Source organism: Ambystoma mexicanum, chromosome 7q (assembly GCF_040938575.1).
Source record: "Ambystoma mexicanum isolate Mex_15411 chromosome 7q, UKY_AmexF1_1, whole genome shotgun sequence".
NCBI classification, from domain to species: Eukaryota; Metazoa; Chordata; class Amphibia; order Caudata; family Ambystomatidae; genus Ambystoma; species Ambystoma mexicanum.
Window position 1 is genome coordinate 1,091,234,609 of NC_090941.1, and position 20,941 is coordinate 1,091,255,549.

At 48.2% G+C, this 20,941-nt stretch overlaps 1 protein-coding gene across 1 annotated transcript in view; it reads left to right on the plus strand.

Annotated features, from left to right (window-relative positions):
- The window catches only part of LOC138528195 (transient receptor potential cation channel subfamily M member 2-like), a 679,103-nt gene that overhangs the window by 473,863 nt on the left and 184,299 nt on the right, over positions 1 to 20,941 (plus strand). Inside the window, exon 18 of the mRNA XM_069639648.1 lies at positions 17,562 to 17,680. Coding sequence (XP_069495749.1) covers positions 17,562 to 17,680 — 119 coding nt within the window. The remainder of the gene's footprint in view (positions 1 to 17,561; positions 17,681 to 20,941) is intronic.

Below are 20,941 nucleotides of genomic sequence, written 5' to 3' on the forward strand. Positions count from 1 at the left end.
GTTAAAACAGTCTATACCTGGAAATAGCTAAATCCTAAAATACAGGGATTGTAAGTGGCTTCAACCCAGTACTCCACCTAAGTCAATGCCTAGCATGAGATGCCCAGCTGGAACCCTTATTTATATATTTGTATGTCAAAAGTTCTTTTATTTCTGGATGATGTACCCTTATATAACGCCCCTCTTTGAATCCCCAAGGTCTCACTGAACCAAGAAGTAGGTTTGTTTTGCAGAGTTAAAATATTTATTTGATGAATTGAACAATATATATATATATATATATATCACTTTTATGAATATGAACAATATCTAGATATCACACTTATTAATATTTATACAATGATCAGCAATGGGTGATAAGACAATAATCAACAATCTCTTTAATCAATAGGAGTATGAGTGATAAGAATAATGTAGCAGAGAATAACTTCGTGTGGGTTCAATGAAATGCAATAATATGAAATTAATGCAGCACAGAAATGAAACTTGATATGAATTCAATCAAAGACAATGTAATCACTCTTTCCCCCTGTTACTCAATCCCCCCTAATACGCAGTATGAAGAGATGGAATGAGGACACACAGGTTTCAGGAATGTACAATCAACAGATGCAAGTTCAATCCCAATTCCCCCAGCAAGAGTAGAGAACAGGAATTATTTTAAACAGGTCAAATACTTTTGAATGTAATTCGAAGTGATGGGAAAAATGCTAAAATGACTTTAATTCGCTAAATTGATTCAGAACTAGTGAGAGTTGCTTTGGATTGGTTCAGGTAGACTCTAGCAATGATTGTTGAGTGATTAGCAGATGGAAAACGAAATTCAGAAGTTGAAAGCAAGAAATAGCTATTTTTATATGGAGTGAAATTGAGCCAAATGCAAATCGCGGCAAACTTTTCAGCGCGCAAGAAATGCGATTACAGAACAACTTTAAGGAATTTAGGAGGAAGTTGAGTTCAAGGCAAGTGGCTGCAGCAGGCTTGGGTGGTTAAAGTCCCCCGGCATGGCAATTGGGATGGCAGTAGAAATTGACTCAAGGATAAGGGAACAAGAGGTCTAGAGGACCAGTGGGTCGATCGAGAGCCAGAACAATGAAAGGAATAGGAGAGAGGAGTTGAATAGGGACATGTTTAAAAGAGAAAGAGTTGATGTCAGACAGTGGTATAGACGCAGTGTTGAGGGCCTCATTGATAAGCAACCCGGCACTGTTGTCCTTTCAGACAGATTGAAGGGAGTGCTAGAAGAAAGCAGAGTCAGTGTGTGGAGGGTAGATCCAGGTTTCTGTGATGGCAAGAAATAAAAGATGAGAGTGATGAGTGTCGAAGTGGTCCGTGATATAGAAAGACGTGTTGGCATTGTGCATTCCAGAGGCCAAGTAAAATATTTATAGGAGGTGGGGGAGAGGAGCAGGTGTTGTGCAGTAGCCAAGGGAGATAGATGAGTTTGGAGATCCTGGGAGGAAGGGGGCGTCTTTTTGAGTGATTCAGATGCAGGGGGACGATGGGAGGCCGGAGAGTGATGCAGAAGTTACACAAAGGTGAGGCTGAAGGCTATGAGAGAAGGGAAAGAGAAGAGTGAGTAGAAGGAGGAATGGAACGGCCAAGATGCATGATAGAGGGTAGAAGAAATAGGCAGGTAAAGACAATGATGAGAGGGTGCTGACCAAGAGAGACAGAGGTTAGGTGGGTGAGTAGAAAGGGAAGGGGTGGATGGCTGACTGAGAAGGAACAGGTGTAAGTTATGAGTTGGGCTAGACTGGGGCTATAGGTAAAGAAAAGACAGTTAACAAGCCCAAAACATGTTCCTTGTTCCTTTGAGGTAATGAGGCTCTGCAGTGATTGGATGACAATAGGTGTGGCTAGCTCAGCGTCTTTAGTAATCGACACAGCGGCGAGGAAGAACCGAAGACCATTTGATCCCTGTACCGATAAACAGGCAACTGTTGCTGAGTGTAGACGGCTATTAAGGACCCCACACAAGCAAAACTGGACTCGACATTCTGAAATGTCTGGTGTTTACCCCCTGCGCGAGACCTACGGCTACTGCTAAGAAGAAGGCACTCGCACATTAGTTACATCTAAGCACAAGCACAACTCTCTGACAAGAGAGTTATGAGCGAAATTAAACTCCTTGAGATAACCTATGTAAAGAATATACATTAGGATACCACAGGACAAAAAAAAAGGACTGATCAACTTCCATTTGGAGGTTGTTTTCATCACGACACAGAAATTAAACAGAATCCCCCTGAAGAAGTTCATATAATTTTATTGAACATCTCGATAGGAATGAAACATGTTGGCTAGCTATTAGCCTTACCTTGAAGGCTAGACAAACTGTAATAGATCGTCACTTAAGCACTTTTTTATCGCTTTACATTATGTTTTTTATGAATTAATAATTGTTGTGTGAATAATGTATTTTTCTGTATTTTGTCTGTGTATTAATATTGAAATCAATTGTTGACAATGTTTATGTATTAAGAAATAGTCTAACAAGGTATTCATTGTTTGTTTTATCTTTAACACTAAATTGAAGTTTTAACTGCGACTAGTGTGTTTTTTTAAAGATTAATACATTAGCAATTTACTTTTTGTAAATAAAGAGAGCGAATTGAATTTCTTTTTTTTTTTCTCTCTTCACAAATGACCTTTCTGTGGCATGGCCTCCTGTAGCAGTAAACTCTAGCACCCGGTCTTTATTTCATATGTTGTTTATGCTTCAACCAGGGCTGACCAGAGTCCTTTTAGTCCAGTGTCCCTATATTTAAATTAAGGTAATGATATGATATGGTATTTATAACACTCTAATGCACAAGTGTTTCAAGTCGCGACGAGGCAAGGGAGGGGACAGAAGGGGGACAGAGACTACGATCTTACTAGGCCAAGTGACATTGAGCTTGCGCAAGTGCAGGGGAGTGGAGAGGGGAAAAGTGCAAGGGGTAAGGGGACGGGGAAGTGCTGTACATGGGATCAAAACAATAAAAAGAAGTACGCCCAACGGGTGGCATGTGCAAGGGCAAGTGCAGACAGCAGGAGTTCAAAGCGCAGGTATGAGGACTGTAGGGTTACAGTTACAGACCCAAGTCCTCGGTTTGCCCGGAGGCAGTGCAGGGCTGCAATTGGGCGGGCAGGGACCTGGCCCTGAGATCAGAGGGTAGCTAGGTGACTAGTGCATTTTCATATAGAAAATCCACAGGGGAGAGCAAGCGAGAAGGCAGAAGCAAAGAGAAAGGTCTTAAGGTGCTTCCAGAACCGGAGATGGTTCTCCTCAAGTTTAAGAGATGCAGGGAAGCTGTTCCAGAGGGAGGCCCCACCAACTCGTTGCTTGGAGAAGTGACTGTCCCTGAGGGAGTTGGAGGTGGAGGAGTGAAGAGCTCGAGTAGGAAGGTATATATGAAGAGAGAGTTGGAGGTATTTAGGCCCCAGAAGGCCTTGTGGACAATGCAGAGGGTCTTGAACTTAATCCTCGCGGCCACTGGGAGCCATTGCAGAGATTTCAGTGCTGGAGAGATATGATGCCTGGGCTTGAGGCCAAGGACAAGTCTCACAGTCCTGTTATAGATAAGTTGCAGAGTGCAGTGAGTAGAAGCAGGCAGATTTAGAAAGAGGCTGTTGCAGTAGTCCAGCCTAGAGAGAACCAGAGCTCTGGAGACAGTGAGCTTCTGGGGGAAAGAGAAGAATGGAAGAATACCTGTAAGGAGGTGCAGTCGGTAGTTTGAATTCTTAGAGATGTCAGAGATGTGAGGAGAGAAGGAAAGTGTGGAGTCGAAGATGACTCTGGGGTTCTTAGCCTCACAGGTGGCAGCAGGAAGAGGGCTAAGGGCGGCAGGCCAGAGGGTGACAGGAAAGGAGGGTACAGGTGTGCCAATGAGGAGAATCTCTGTCTTACTGGCATTAAGGCAGAGATAGTTGGTGGCCCACCACTCCTGGATATCAGACAGACAGTAAGAGATGAGAGAAGGAGAAGAGGTGTCAGAGGGTTGCCTGAAAACGATCTGAGTGTCAACCGGATAGCACTGGAAGTCGGGGCAGAGAGCGGCAGTGCAGTGCGCAAGAGGTGCCAGGTATTGGGTGAACAGGCCAGGGAGAGAGGACAAACCAGACCAATCTACGGTGGCTTGCCAGGCGGTCAAGACTTAGGGCCTCATTACGACTGTGCCGGTCTGGAAACAACGGTGCCGGTAAGCCTACCGGCACTGTTGTTACCAGACTGGCACAGTACGACTCTGTGGGCGGGGTCAGACCTGGCAGGTGGAACGGCACCTGCCCGCAGAGTTTCACGGAAGCACCAGCACTGTCATTAACAGTGCCACTGCTTCTGTGGTCCCCTTTCCCATTGAGTCCTATGGGACTGTAATGGAAATGGGGAATTACAATTTACCGGCGCCTGACTTCCCGGAACGCCGGGTTGCAATCCCCTGGTGTTACCAGCAAGTTAGGTGCCAGTAAATATTGCAAGTCTGGCGACAACCCGCCGGTATGACCGGCAGGGTTACCGCGGGACTTGTAATGATGCAATAAGTCTCAGGAGGGGTTCGAGTGATCCGAAGCCCACAATGAGCACACACAGTAACACTCCACAGAATACTCTTAGACAGATGTATCAAAAATACATTTATTATAGGCCTTATAAGGAAAACACAATCAAACCACACTTATGAAGAAACAATACCACACACGATCATACACTATCTAACATCTATACAATCGTACGATAAGACTAAGGCGGATAATGGGGGAAGAAAATAACCACGACCTGTAACAGTAAAGGGGTTTAATCAACACAGATATCAGTTTAGGCAGTCCTTCATCTACAATGTCTAACTTATGTAGTCACAAAATAGTCCATGGAATATTTTTTGATTGTTTAACGAACTTAGGTTTAGTCACCCTAAGTTTCCTAGGGTCATCCAGACGTGGACCCTTTGCTCACTGTCCTGAGACAGACACAGCTCCGCCTCACTGATGAGGCCCAACAAGACTGAAACACGTGTATGGGGTTGCTGTTGGTACTCTCGTTCAGAAGAGAATTGCCATAGCATTTCGGTGATAGACTGCCCATGTGGGTGGGACACAGACTGATGTGCAAATGGATATTTCCCTTCTGTGAAAGGTGCAGTGAGCTAAAGTGTGGCTGCAGACTCTCGAGTGGGTACCATCCCAAAGAACAGGTCATTTAGCCATGTTGGTTCTCACAGAGGTGCACCTATGGACTATTTTTTGATTGTCTAACTTATGTAGTCCAGCTCTACGAAGAGAGGAGCCTAGCACTTAAAGTACAGTTGTGCATTAACAACGCTCGTAAACGAAAAAACTGGTTCTCTTCAGGGGCTGTAGCTGCTCAGGAAGGGAGACAATGAAGAATAAGTTCCTATTCCTAGAAGATGGTCTACCCTTGCGGATAGAGCGACTTTCAGAGTTCGGGAATAGCTGGAGAGCACAGGCTATCCCAGCCAGGCTGAGTATCTTTTGAGGGACACTTGTGAGTAAAAATGAATGGATGTGCCAGAAGGCCACCGGTAAGTTAGAAAAGTACTCATTGGTCTTTGGCACAGTCTGGACCAAACTTTGTCAGTCTAGCCCACTTCGCCTGTTGGTATTAACCCTGCAGTTTTGGGATGCTCCGGCTCTCAGCGGCGGCGGTACAGGACGATCGTCCGTGACGGGACGTTTGCTTTTTCTCAGCCCTTGAAGGAAGAAGGTTTGTTCTGATGCGGCTCGTCTCAGGACATGGTGGCAAGAACTGCAGGCACTTTCAGCGATGGTCACCGTAGCGGGGCGACGCAGGGATTGCAAATGTTTGTGGCGTGTAGCGTGGCGTGGCACACTCTCGTAAATCGCAACCTAAAGGAGCTAGGACAAAGAGGTTTGGCGGGAGAGGGCCCAGTACGACAATCTAGTGATCTCCCAAGTCTTGAGTCTCAACTCGGGACGGGAGCATTCCTGTGCAATACCCTGGGTTTAAGCTGGTGAGTTCACTGGATGGCCCAAGAACACTACAGAAGAATCTCTTTGCAAGAGTGAGTAGGAGAAGCTGAGAGTAGTTGTTCCCACTACTCCAAAGGGGCCAAGCGCCCCTGCAAGCCTTCTTGGTGCAATGAAGAAACAGGGGTCCGATGGGACAACAGCAAGGTCGGGGTACCAAACCTTCCAAGCACGTCACCGGCGGTTTCTCGAGTCTGCTTTCTTCTTAAGGATACTTGCCTCCTTATGAGGTTCAATGTGACCCTCATTAGATCAACTTGGAATGGATGCAGAGCCCCTTCTCTTATCCAAGATTTGGTTTGCGCTCAAATCACAGATAGCCAATGCATGTACGCCATGCATGGGCCAATCGTGGCCCACAGTGGTTCCAGTTATTCATGGCTACCAGACTTAATGGCACTTAATGGTGCACCAGTAGTGCACCAACCCTCTTCCTGGGCACTAACACACGTGACATGCTAGAGCCAGCAAAAGCTGCGGTTTTCGCTGGAGGCTGCATGTCCAAATAAGGGCTATCAGGGTCTCTCGAACTGGGAGAAGGAAAAGGGCCAAAATGGCAATTTTCGGCCTTGGCCACAGTTTTGGGCCAAACGCAGTAAACACAGTATGGTCTAGAAAAACAAAGTAAAAATACTTTAAATGTAAACTGCTGCCACCATTTCATCCTGGGCACACTTGTACAAACACCAGAAAATCCTTAGAGGGTGGCTAGGGCCATAACACAAAAGGACCCCTATGCGTGGTACTGTAAGGGACTTGGCACATAGATAAAACGTTACCATGAAATGGCAACAAAGTCGAAGACTAAGGGTTTTAGGGATGATTCTCTTCTAAGGCTAATTTCCCTTACCTATAGAGTCCCCCAGCAGCTTTGCTGGATTTGAAGGGTTTATTTTTTTCTCCTGCTAAGAGTGAGACCCTTTTTTCCCACTCTTAGACAGATTGCTAGTGTGTGTTTAGGCTATCTTGGTGCTTATTGCCTATGGGGTTTTTCTCACCCTCATAGGAATAATCTTTTTGCATGTGTGTTACACAGCACCCTCAGTGTAGTAACACAGGGGTGGCATAGTGACCCCCAAACATAGACTCCATACCCTGGGACTAACTACTGTCTCCCTGGCCATGTAAAGTTACCATTGACTTTACCAGTCAATAATTATGAACAAAACCAGTACAAACCATCTTACTATGGATGTACTGGAAAGGGTTAATAGTTTTTCCCTGGTGTTCATTTTCGAGAGGGTACTGTCCAGTCCCTCTCTCCAAAGTTTCTGGCTGGTGGCCGTGGTTACTACCGTAAATATTCGACAGCAAATATTTTCCTATGGATTTTCCCATTGTTCGAGGCTACCACTTTTACTGACAGCCTCTAACATACCGCTGGTTTATTTTATTATTAACTTTACTCTGGGGGGCGTGGCTTGGACGGCCATGTAAAGGGTCGCACTCTGGAGGAGCTCTGTTGATCCTGTCTTGATCCTGGTGGAAAGGTGCGTCCACGGGGGCCGGCCGACGCTGGAAATCGATGTCCAGGTGTGGGAATGCCACCACCACACCCGCTGAAAGTTTGTGATGTCTGGGAGGCCCGGAAACCGAAATAAATGCGATTGACTGGGATGAGCCCTGTGTAGGCGGACAAGACAAAATGGCGGTGACACTTTGTGAACATCGAAGGCCGTGAAGACATTGTCGCGATCACGGGCGCAGGACCTACTGGTCCCTTTGTGTGGGGACCAGCACACGACGAGCACCGCCTGAGACGCACGGTGGTCCGGCGAGCTGGAGGATCGAACGGATGTAGCTGCGACGACGGGACCGTGGGCCCGGGAGCTGGTGTGTTTTGGGCGTGTTGGGTGCCCCATGGTGTGATGGGACAGGCTCTGCGCCTGCACTGAGTGGCGTGAACTCCCTTCGGTGCCTGGCGGGACGGGCTCCCGCCAGACTCATACAACAGTATGACCATGAGAGGGGTGTGACCCAAGGCCAAATAGCCCACGATGGAGGCCTACGCCAAATCCCCCTCAGGGGCGGAAGGAGGCAAGAACAAAGAGACCCCCATGGCGGTCGCAGAGTCGCCGGGCACGATACAGGAGGTGCTGGCGGCGATTGCGGACTTAAAAGTGTCATGGGAGACCAAGGTGGGCCTTGCCATGAAAGAGCTGCAGGAAGGCCTAGACCTCAAGATCGGTGCCGTCCAGGAGGAGGTAAACCTGCTACGACAGGATGTAAGGGCGATCTCGGAGCGCACGGGGACCATTGAGAAGGAGACGGCCACGAACACGGCAGACAGCGCCACTCATAGGAGGGAGCTCCACGCCCTTGTGCAACGGGTGGGCAACCTGGAGGACAGAGCGGAGCAGGCGGAGGGACGCGCCAGACGCAACAATATTCGTATTGTGGGCCTACCTGAAGGAACGGAAGGATCAGACCCCACGGAATTTGTGGAATCCATGCTTCTGCAGGAGATTACTGGCGGGGTGCTGACCCAGGGGTTTGCAGTCGAGAGGGCGCATAGGGCCCTAACCAGGAGGCCGCCTCCTGGGGCCCCCCCGCGGCCGGTGATCGCAAAAATCCTGAACTACCGAGATCGCGAAAAGATTCTTGAATTCTTTCGAAAAGGGGGAACGATTGACAGAGGATCTGCCAGGATTACGGCCTACCCCGACTACACGCTACAAGTACAGCGGAGTCGGATGAACTTCGGGTCGGTGAAAAGGAGACTGAGAGAAGCTGGCCATCGCTATATGCTGCTCTACCCGGCCAAACTGAAAGTTTTTTACAGAAACAGATCCCTGTTCTTCGAAACACCGACTGAAGCAATGGACTGGCTGGACACGCTGGGCAGTCTTCAGGAACCGGGCATCCAGGCGGAGACTACGGAAGATAAGTAGCTTACGGCTGTGTCGCCTAGGGTGATAGGGCCGAGACATTGGGACTTGAATATAGTCATTTATACGGCACATGGTGTGTGTGATGTGGTTCTGACTGGCTGGCCCATTGGGCGTGCCTACCTTTGGTTACATGGCTAGGAGCTCCGAGAGGCTTCCTTTGACCCCAGTAGTAACATATCTAGTTACTTAGGTCGCTGTTAGATCGGCGACGCCCCGCGGTGTCCTACTCCTCGTATACGGGATAAGACCAGACGCGGGTGGGCCTGAGATCCAGGGATGGAGCTGGGCCTTTGTTGGGGTGGGATGGGTTCTTTGCTCTGGTGTGTAGTTAGGAAACAGGGAGGCGGGTTGGGGATCAAGGATGGGAGAGCCGGCGGAGGGTTAGACAAAGGGAGCATTGTAGGGAGGGCGGGGTTGAGTACAGACCGAACTGATGGCATCGGATAATCTGCGCATAGCCACCTGGAATGTCCGAGGCCTCAATAGCTATCTCAAGCGGAACAAGGTAATGCTATACCTGAAAAGGATGCGGATAGATATAGCCCTGCTACAAGAGACCCACCTCACTAGGGAGAAATTGGAGGTGGTCAAGAAAAAGTGGAAGGGCAATGTGGTGGGTGCCACGTACTCGGCGTACGCTAGGGGGGGTTATCACCTGGGTGGCGCCGCACGTGCCGTTCCGGGTGCTTGACTCGATAGTGGACCCGGAAGGCAGAATGGTGGCGGTAACAGGGCTCCTGGAAAACAGGGAAGTGCACATCCTCAATCTGTATGCCCCCAATCATGATACTGCAGCCTACTTTAGATCCCTCTATGGCAAACTAGGCCCCCTGGTAGGGGGTGCGATGGTGTGGGGTGGGGACTTCAACTGCGTCTTGGATCCCAGAATTGACCGGTCCGCTGATACAAAAGGGAAAATGTCGCCGGCGGCCAAGGCGCTCGGGACATTGCTGGGAGACCTGGGACTGGTAGATGTGTGGAGGAAACTCCACCCCACAGATAGACAGTATTCGCACTATGTGGCGCCATATGACTCATACACGAGATTGGATTACGTGTTTGGGACTGCCGAGATAGCGGGAGAAATAGTGGGGGCAGAATACAAAGCCCTAGTATTATCAGACCATTCACCCTTGGTGGTAGAGTGGCGACACCAACCCCCTAGGCCTTGGGTCCCTACATGGAGGCTTCGGTCGGAGGCACTGCAGGATGAGGGGTTCCGGGAGGACTTGAGGGTTGCCATCGGGGAATACTTTGAGATAAACACGGGTAGCGTGCGCTCTGTGGGAACTCTGTGGGAGGCCTTTAAGGTAGTGGTGCGTGGAGTGGCCATCTCTAAATCCAAAGGGCTTCAAGGGGGTATCGAGAGGGAGCTCCAGGACACCGAAAGGGAACTAGAGAGCCTAGCTCGTCTCGAGAACGCCACCCAGGAGGACAAGACTAAGGCAAGGGACCTTCAGGTAGCGTGCAGTGCTCTTTGGGATCGACTGTGCAGATTGAACCACAGGAAATACACCGAGAGGCTGCACGCTGGGGGCGACAAGCCAGGCAGACTGTTGGCTTGGCTATACAAGAGCGAGGCCCCTCAGGTGGTAATTCATGAGATCTGTGGTGAGGACGGTTGTCTTCGCAACACCCAGGACGGGGTAAACGAGGAATTCCTCAGGTTCTACAAACGTTTGTATGAGGACACTGGGGAAGACAGGAGTCAGGACATCCTGAACACACTCGAAGACATTGGTCTGCCCACCCTAGACGACCTGGAGCGGGAGGAATTGGACGCCCCTGTCACTTCAGACGAGCTGGAGGTGCTGATTCGGGGCCTCCCCACGTGTAAGGCGCCTGGATCGGATGGATTGCCTAGTGAGTTTTACAAGGTATACGTGCAGGAGCTGCTCCAGCCACTGCTGGCCATGTTTAATGAGGCATACGAGCAGGGAGAACTTCCGTTGTCCCTCCGTAAGGCCATGATTGTCCCATTACTGAAACCAGGTAAGCCGGCTGTTGAGTGTGGATCTTATAGACCTCTGTCCATGCTTAACCAGGACAGCAAAATACTCATGGCGGTGCTGACCAATAGGTTGAAGAAGGTGATCGGCAAGCTGATCCACCCGGACCAAACGGGATATGTCCCCGGCAGGAATATCACTGACAACCATAAGAGGCTGCACCATGTTATCGACCATACTAAGGACGACATGGGCGAGATGGTGGTAGTGTCGCTGGATGCGGTCAAGGCCTTCGATTCAATGAGATGGCCTTGGCTAAAAGCGGCCCTGCAGGGATACGGCATGGGTCCTGGGTATATCAGATGGGTCCAGTTGTTATATAGCAGCCCGGTGGCGAGGGTCAAGACGGGAGCCACAGTCTCGGATGCCTGGCAACTCAGTAGGGGGACCAGGCAGGGATGCCCTTGGTCACCTATGTTATATATACTCGCGCTGGAGCCGCTGGCGATATGCCTGCGGCAACAATACGAAGAGGTGGGCATTAGCACTGCCAGTGGCAGTCACTTAATATCTTTGTATGCGGACGACATGTTGCTTTACTTGCGCTACCCGGAGGAGAACCTGCAGTATGTACTGGAGGTACTGGATCATTACGCCGTCCTCTCGGGCATATCAGTGAACCCCAGGAAGTCTAGCTTGTTCCCTCTGGGCAGGTACAGGGATGTCCCGTTGGAGAGGCTGCCTGTGTTGCCAATACCATGGCGGACCGACACGTTCAGGTACTTGGGGGTAAATATCTACCACCAGATTGAGGCGGTACATAAGCATAACACAGAGAGAGCCATAGAGGGGGTCAAGAACAGCATGGCATTCTGGTCTAGATTGCCCCTATCCATGATGGGGAGGGCGGCCTTGCTCAAAATGGTCGTCCTTCCCAGACTCTTGCATTTCTTTGTGAACGTCCCGTATTTGATCCCTAGGAACCTATTTGTGCGACTTCATAGTATGTGTAGGGGCTTCGTGTGGGGTAACTCCAGGAATAGGGTGGCCCTGTGGAAGCTCCAGAACCCGTGCGAGAAGGGGGGTATAGGCCTGCCCAACTTCGAACTATATTATCTGGCGGGGCAGCTGTTGTATGTGGCCAGGTGGCTGTCTGATGAAGATTCGGCGGAATCTAGGTTGTTGCGGGAGGACACGGACCCATACTTCCTAAAAGAGGTAGTGTGGCTACAGAGGAACAAACTGACGGGAAGAGGGCGGCTATTGAGGTTGGGATGAGAGGTCTGGCACAGAACGTGGAAATTGATGGGGGAGTCGGAACCGCTCTCTCAGCAGGCCCCGTTGGTGGCGCTGTGCGGGAACGACTCCCAACTGTTTCAGTCTGTCCGTAGACATTGGGAGCCGGTGGGCCTGGCCACGCTCGGGGACATATGGCAGGAAGGGGATGCGTTGGACTTCCAAAAGCTGCAGGATGAGACGGGGGTGCATAGAGGCCAATACATCACCTATGCCAGGCTTGTGAAACGAGTAAGAGAGAGATGGCCGGAGACGGCACTGGCAGATGACCCTGATGCCTCCCTTGAAACTATGTATGATGTCTCAGAGGGCGGGCATGAAATATCACGGATATACGAACTCCTTAGAGCAAAGGCTGGGAAAGAGTTGCTCCAACTGAGGCATGAATGGGAGGAGGAGATGGGTGGACTTATGACAGAGGGTCAGTGGGAGAGGGTCCTGAGGTATCATAAAAAGGTGTCCCGAAATGCACGACTCCAACAACTCCAGCTGTATGTTACTCACAGGGCCTACCTGACTCCCCAGAAGATCGCAAGGTTTGGAGGCTCGATCACTCAAAAATGCCCCAGGTGCGGGGAGGTGGATGCAGGGTTGCTACACATGTTTTGGGCCTGCCCGGAAGTGTGCAGATTTTGGGAGGAGGTTAAGATGAAGCTTGCAGGTGGGGGAGTGGTGTTGGACGTGGGATCGGCTTGGTCGTGTATGCTTGGGATCTTCCCCAGGCCCAGACACTCGAGGCACCTGAGCAAGATGAGGGACCTGGCATATGTTCTGGCCAAACGCAGGATTGCTATGAACTGGAAAGCGGCCAGCAGGCCGAGAGTGGAACTATGGTGGGCGGACCTCGTGAGGTGGGCGGAGGCGGAATCCGTGGTGTGGTTTGAAGCGGTCACTAGAGGGGGCGAGGAGGAGATAGGGCCCTTGCTGGCCTGGTGACAATTGGTGGCCTCTATGACCAACCCACAACAGGGTTTGGACGAATCTGAGAATTCGGATGAGGGGCATACGGACAATGCTCCACCCGACGGTGCCCCGACTGATGATACAAGGGAGCCGGCTCTGGCTTGATGGGGGGTGGGGGGAGTTTTTCGTATTTTTTGTGTTTTTGTTATATTATATGGTGCTTCGATGACGACATGCTGTAACAGTCGTATTGTGTTGTGTGCTGTTTGGTTTTCTAAAATATAAAATCAATAAAATATTAAAAAAAAAAAAAAAACTTTACTCTGGTAGGTTTTTATTGCCAGATCTTTAATAATATTTCTTTCTCGTGTCTTTCTCTCAAATCCTAACCCAGGTCGGGAATCCTTTGTTCGTCCTTTTGGCGGGCTTCTACACAGAAGCCCTCCTTTCGGCGCCATGGAGTCTGGGGTAGACAGGATGTGTGGTAGGGGGAATAGGCACCCTGGACAGGGATACCTAGGGAACCCAAGTCGCACTATGCCCTGATAGGCTGGGGGGTTATCCCGCCAGGATAGCCACCCCACTGTGTGAGTGACAGCTAGGCTGTATGAATGGGGGTTTTTCTGCATAAAAGCAGTGCTCCGAGGACTGGAGGACAAGACGTCGCCACTGGAACTAAGAAACCCGAAAAGGAGAGAAGCTGAAGACATCTGCAACGACTGAACCACCGGTGAAGCCCTGTTGCAGATCTTCACCACTTTTCTCCAACGACTCGAGAAGATCTTCACCTGCAAGAGTCTTCTTCCCTTGAGCTGGTGGAGCCAACCACCAGCTCAAGGCCAATCGCCTTCCAGGACCTGCCTTGGTCGAATCGCCAGTGCCCTGCACTAGGAGACCGGATAGCCAGGCACCCGTCCACCACGACCACGATTTAAAGGAGCATACCTTTTATTTTGTTTTGGCAGCACCGCGGCTGGCTTCATCCCTGGGCAGTGCAGTAACTCGAACCTTCCTCTACGACGAGATCCTCTCTTCCCCTGCTGGATCTCCCAAACTGCAGGACCTGCCAGGAACTACCACCACCGCAGGAGCCTCTTCCACTTTTAAGGTACATTGTTCCGCCAGGCCTCCCGTTTCGCTGGGTACTGCTAAAGGTGCTTTAAATCCTTTACTTACCTTCTGTGTTGGCCGCCCCTATCGTCTAACATTATCTTTTTACCTTCTGCATCCGCCTTTTCAAATCGTTAAACAAAGACTTGACTGCAGCTACTAGAACAGTTTGATCCTGGGCACTTTGCCTTGTACCACTGACTCTGGCACAGGCCTATTGACTCTGGCTAATTCTGTTACAACTGCCTTCTCTAGATTGCTTTTCATCAAGAAATGCGTTGGTGCTCCTAAACTCTTATAACCAACTTTTCCTTCCCCTTTTCCTTTTCCTACCCCATTTTGCTTGGTTTTCACGTACGTTTTGCTTATGCTAAAATACTACCTTACCTAACTTGTTCACAATCCCCTTGGGAAGTGTTGCTGGTGTTTTATAGAGTCTAAACCTGTATAACTTGTCCTTTCCCTCTCTCTGAAGGAATTGTTAGAGTGCCATTTCTGCTTGGTTTACACTGTGCCGTTTTTCTCAGTTTTCACTCTTGCTCTAACATGTCTACAATTTGAATAGGGAGTTGTGTATACTTTTCTTGACTGTTTTAACTTGCTGTAAAATAAATATATATATATATATATATATATATATATATATATATATATTCTTTTTGATACAAAGCGTGTTCCATAGTATTGTAGTCGTATTGTCTAAACCCTGAATACTGCTCATCTTCCTCTTGAGATAAGTCTGACTGCTCAGCCACAGCTACCAACTAAATCTGTGTGGTACAGACTGATACCAAAGGGGATTTATTGCATATACCTGTAGTCCTAATCTTCTGTAGTGCTCCCTAAGGGAACTGCATAGGATTCTGCCTAACAAAGGGAAACATAGTTTCCCAGTACTGACACCCTGAAGGACGTGTCAGTTGCCCCATAACGAATGAGTGACAGCCGAGAGCTGAAGCCTGTGCTCCACTGGAAAAAGTCAGGTTAGTTACTCCAAATGAAAGCAGAAAGTTTGGGGGGTTCACAAATAGAGGGAAAATTGTACCTAAGGGAAATCTTTCCTAACACAATGCAGCTGTGGTGTTTCTGCATCTTCTTCTCCTACTGTCCACCTTGCTGCTTCTAGTAGCAGGGTAGGGTCAGTGCAAGGTTGTCCTTATTGGGATCCATTTGAACTAAGTCTGAGATCTGATACGATGAAGTGCTCTATAGTCATCTAGGTCAAAGGCAGCAGCAAGGCTTCTGATGGGACCTTAAGACTTTGATCTCCAGAAGCTTCTTCCAGATGACGGTCAATGCAGTGCTTGAGCTGGGCGAGGATGAGAAGCCGTCTGCACCTCATCAAGAGGGCCTTAACTCTCCAGCTTGCTGTGGCACGAAACCATTGTCGGTCTTTCTCTTTCAGAGAAGTTGGTGATGGACTTTCCTTACCAGGAACATTTTTTGAATCCAATGCTTCTTCAGAGTGACATGTACCATCTTCTTTCATGAGGGTGAAATATCTGAAAGAGGCCTTATCATGAGTAAATACCACTCAGTGTGTTTGTCTGTGTTAGGATGGCTGCGGGACAGGGGGTACCAGTCAGAAACGAGATGTCTTATGTTGAATGGTCGCAATTCCAGAGATATTGTAAAAGACAGGGAGGATATCAGTGGGGTCTTATCATTTTTCTGACTTTTTTCCCTGCCCATGTTGATCTTGTTCTGAAAATGTTATACTAGAAAACCACGGAGGGATTGTGAGTTCAGCTGCTAAGCTGCAGAGATCTGTTGCACCTATGAGTAGAGCACAACATTATTAAAGGGGCAGAAGAATATTATTTATATGTTTTCGATGTGGTTAGTGGGTCAGGATTGGCTCTCGTATCTAATCATAACCGGTTCCTCAATAGTTTGATACTTGTAACGTTAAATAATGTCCTGCCCCAGTGACCCAGCTGATTTACCTCCCAAAGTTGGGAGCTTTAAGAAACTGGTCTGGAGGGTGCTGGATTTCCTCAGCATATCCATCCATTGCTTTTCTTTTCTTTTTCCTGCTTTCTGTTGTTCAACTCCGCAAAGTTATCTATTAGTGTAAGATGTATACAGGATCTGTACCCAAGAATGGTGTCAGTGCTTCCTCTGTGACACCCAGCAATTCACATTCTGCAGCCCAGTTGGGTGTGTGCTAGAATACACAAACTCCAGTTCGTATGGGAGAACCATGTTTGTGGAAAACCTGTGTTACAGAAGGCATTCCAAACTCCTACTCTTTTTGACTGCCAGAGAAACAAAGCTCACCCAATAGGTTTCAGAGACCTGACTCAGAACCTTCTGGAAATCTCCAGTCCCAGGGTTCACCCGGGTTCCAGCCCCACATTCAATTCCTTAATCTTCTATTGTTGAAGTGTCCACGCCAAGTGATGTCTCTGAGGAAGCAGCATTATCATTGCTTAGAACCAGCTGCCTAAAGCCGCCCTTGCCTATTTGTTAATGTGCCATCTGTTCTTCCAACTGAGGCCGCGTAAGCTGTGCTAACAACCCTAAGGGATGTGGTCTCATATTGGCACTTATACATCAAAATGTATCTCTGCTAAAATGTCCAAGCTGTAAAGAAATTGTCATGAAAAACATCAATCAGAAGAAACATAAAACAGTGTCATGATTAGACACACAATGCATAAAAAGGAATACAACATTATTACACCTCGCCTGTTAATAGAGTTTTTTTCTCTGCAAGTATGTGGTGTTTTTGCCCCTGCAGACTGCCCGGTAACTCCAAGTCTCTAGCAGCCAACCCATATCCAGTCCTGGAAATGTTCAAGAAATAATGTTGCACAAGTTAAACTAACCCCTCCTTTAAGACATCAGGCCCTAAATCTGTGTGTTTCGGTGGGCAGAGCCACACTCACCTGTGGCACCGAGCAGGTTTTGTTGCGGTGGCGGTGGGGGTCCACTGTGTTGCTGAGCCCTGCTCCATGTTGGGGCACACCTACTTCTTGCCATGCAATCCTTACTCCATGTCCCCTGACAACTGTTCCACATGTGTACCCTCAGTTCAACAATTTGCTTGAAAGAGAAAGGCTGATGGCAGGACTATTTCTTTTATCTGACCCACAGTGTGGATCTTGACACTGACCTTTATTAAATATTCAATCCCAAATAATTAGTCCAATCTGTTGAATATTTCCCGGCCAAAAATATCCCTGGTGAATAGTTTTAATATTTCTATATGATATTGTAGAATATAAGGGAAACAAAATAAAAGTCCCAAAAAATGTCGGTGTAGGCCGTGGTAGTCACACTTTGCAAAATGTGAGAACCGCGCCATCACCACACTGCACTTCTGCCAGCAAGACTTTTAGGTCTATGGTGTCTCTGGAGTATGGGTTCATGCAAATAGGTGAATATCCTTCAGTTGTCTTCTGTTTCCTTTGCCCCACAGTGCTTTTATGATCCGGAGGGTACGGGATTTAAGAAGAGATGCCTGTTGTATATCAGCAAGTTCTGGAACCAGATGGATGCTCTGGGTCTCGTCTTGTTCATCACGGGGCTGGCTTGCAGGTTGGTAGTGAGTTTCATGCTCTGTTGGCTATTTCTCAAGAGGCTTGCCCATACAGTTGGGTTAAGTAAAACTGTGTATAGGTTCCACAGAGTCAATGGCAGACCATGCCATTAATCTGCACATCGTATTTGAAGTGCTTCCTGACCTTGTAGAGTGCTCAGGAAGAGCGAGTAAAGCTCATGTCCTTCCCAAACCACCATCAGAAACAGACTACCAGCAAATTTACTTCTGTTAGCGCAGGATTCCCTTTTGAGGGGTTCTGTACTCTCATTTATGGGAACCCTGCATGTTTTGCTTTTACCCACTTGACTTTTTTGGGTTTTCTAATTTATTTTGGTAGTCCGAGGGACTTCTGTTGAAATCCTCCTGCTGCTACATGCTGCATGACCTTACTTCAGCTTTATGGTATTGGGTTGCCTATACGGTGCCTAGTCACAGGGGTGCCTCTCACTTTTGCCATAGGCTGATTTTATGTCTGTAAAGTGATTTTAGGGGGTAGGCTGGTGGCAGCTAATATTTATTTTTGGCTTCAATGGGGGTGTAAGCCGATTCACCTCTCTAGTAGCCCAATGCACTTTTATGGAAGCTATCAAGGCACTAATGGGTATTTACAATTCTTACCCTCTGCCATTTTGTTTTAGGAGCTCACTTGTTCAGGGAAAACATGAGGCAGACCTCAAAAAAGTGGCTGTTCGGCCCAGGTGGGCTCCCTGGAAGTCCAAGCCGGCAGCCTCCATAGTCTTTAGACTTGTTTTGACTAGTTCCCGGGCCTCTACTCTTCCTCTGAGGGTGCTCCGGGGTGTTTGGTGGTTTATGGGGCCAACAGGATTATCTGTCTGCCAAATCCTTTGTTTTAAATTCCAAATAGGATTGATGGAGCCCTGTGAGTGAAGGAATGCGTGGGGGAAACCTTGTTCCTGAGCTAAAATTCTTAAATCAATTACTCGTTTTTAAAAAAACGATTTAAAAATAGATCGGTTTAGAAAGACCGCTCTGTGACCATGATTTCGAAAGACTGCTCTGTGGTCACACAGATCGGTCTTTCTAAACCGAACTGTCAGCCCCTGCAATGCACACGAGTGGTTCAGGGGCTGACAGGCATGCCAGGACCTGGATGCGCCGTCGGGGGAGAACCGGTAAGTTTTTGTATTCGTGTATCTATTGCGTATATGTGTTTATGTTGGGAGAGGCGGACGGGGCTGAGGGAGGGAGGTTCGGTGGTGTACTCCCTCGATTTCAGACTAACACCTCCAGAGAGGGTGGGGGTAGGCATGTAAGGGGGGCAAAGCAATGTTGCCGTTTCACCTTTTGTAGACCGCCTTAAATCAGCTGAAAAAAATAAGTCTTTTTGTAAGGCGACCTACAAAAAGACATAGAACCGAGTGAAGTCCTGCTGGATTTTTGCAAAGGGGGCAGGTATGCTTACCCACTCGAGGATTTCCTGCCTTTTCCTGCTGTTGCTGCATTTTTAGGCCATCTTCTGGCCATACTGGCTGAATGCAGTGGTCTGGGCATAGCTTCTGTTTGGGTTTTTAGCGGCAGGGCTTCCTCCCCGAGGTTGCCTCATCCTGATACTGGTCCTTCTCATCTTTCCATGAAAACAGCCTAAATCCCTCCACCTCTAAAGAAACCCGGGGAGGGAGTGGGGTTGATAACCTTATCAAATCCTCCCACATCACACACCTTTTTTCCTTGGTGAAGCCTTCCCCAGCTTCATAATTAAGCGGACCACCACATACGCCACCAGGGCGCTGCCGCTGCAGTACCAAGACTGGCACCATGAGGGTATTGATGAGACCCTTGAGATCACCAAGAAGGGTGGCCAAGCCTCTCATGCCTCTCTTTTGAGGGACCTCTCCTGGCACTGAACACAATCTCTGTGGAGATCCCTTTCAACACCTAATACAATCTGAAACAAAGACCCTTGTGCACCGCTACAGTAATAATAATGTCTCTGCCTCTTTTTTCCTCCTTCAATAGCACAATGTTAACCTTGGCACCAATAACCCACTTTATTGTCACTGGTGCACTTTACAGCTAATTAGTAACATAACAGAGCATGAAATCAGTTTAATGAAATAGAATTGCAGCCTCCGAGCTATTTTGAGTGGTAAGTTGTCATGTTATGTTATGTCGATTTATACCATGCACCGCTACCGCCCAAGGACAGTTTCCAGGTGCTCAAGTGGGTCTGCAAGAAAGAGGACATGGTTGGATAGCACGGGAAGAATGATAGGATAGGTACAGAACCAGGAGAAACTGGCCTGTGTGTGTGTTGGCTTGCAGAGGGTAGGTTGCATTCAACAGCTTGTTGTAGCCGTACAGGTATGGTCCAATGCCTGGGATGTTTTCTGTGTGGCTGTTTGTTGTGTTGGGGTGTATCTGTGTGTTTTATGTGTGGATTGCTGGTATTTAGGGTTGTGCGCCCGGGCGTGTTGTATCCACCCACTTAAGGCTCAATGCCTGGCATGTTTCTATGTGACAGTTTGTTATGTAGGGACGTGTATGTGTTTTATGTGTAGATTGGCAGTTGTTTAACGTTGTGCGCACTGGCTTGTTGTGTCCATACGGGGAAGGTCCTTGGCCCAAGTTTGTTTGGTGTAAGTGTGTGTTGCTTGTGTTTGATGTGTGTTACAGTATAGGTTGGCTAGCCCAGTGGGCGTGCATAGTTTGGGTGGTGTTTTTGAGGAAGTAGAAGCAGGGTAGTTAGTGCTTTGGCTAGCCACTAAGTTCTTCTATGCAGCTAGTCTACACAGTCCTATCTGTTGTGACAAATGACTAATCTCCATAATTCTGTCTAAGTGTGATGCATGGCTAAACTTCATAATTCTATCTAAGTTTGATGCATGGCTAAACTTCACATTTCACTCTGAAGTGTGACACATGGGTAATCTTCACAATTCTTTCTAAGTGTGACGCATGTTTACTCTTCTCAATTTTATCTGAATGGGACACATGGCTAAAATGGGGGCGCAACAGTAAATGCAGTAACATCTAGATTTGGGACATCTGGATTGGGGCAGAATGGCCTAGAATGAGGGCAAAGTTCAAAAAATGGTTCCAAAACATTATAGTCCTGACAAGCTCACAAACCATTGTGCGACTTCAGTCAGATCTTCTTCCCTGTGTGGAGAACCCTAAATGTGACACACTGATGAGAATTATATCAAGGATAAGCCAGAATAGACGTGCACACTGTTCATGTTTCCTTTTCACCACTCATGTGACCCCGTTCTTAGTGTCTAAAAAAGGGCCGTAAG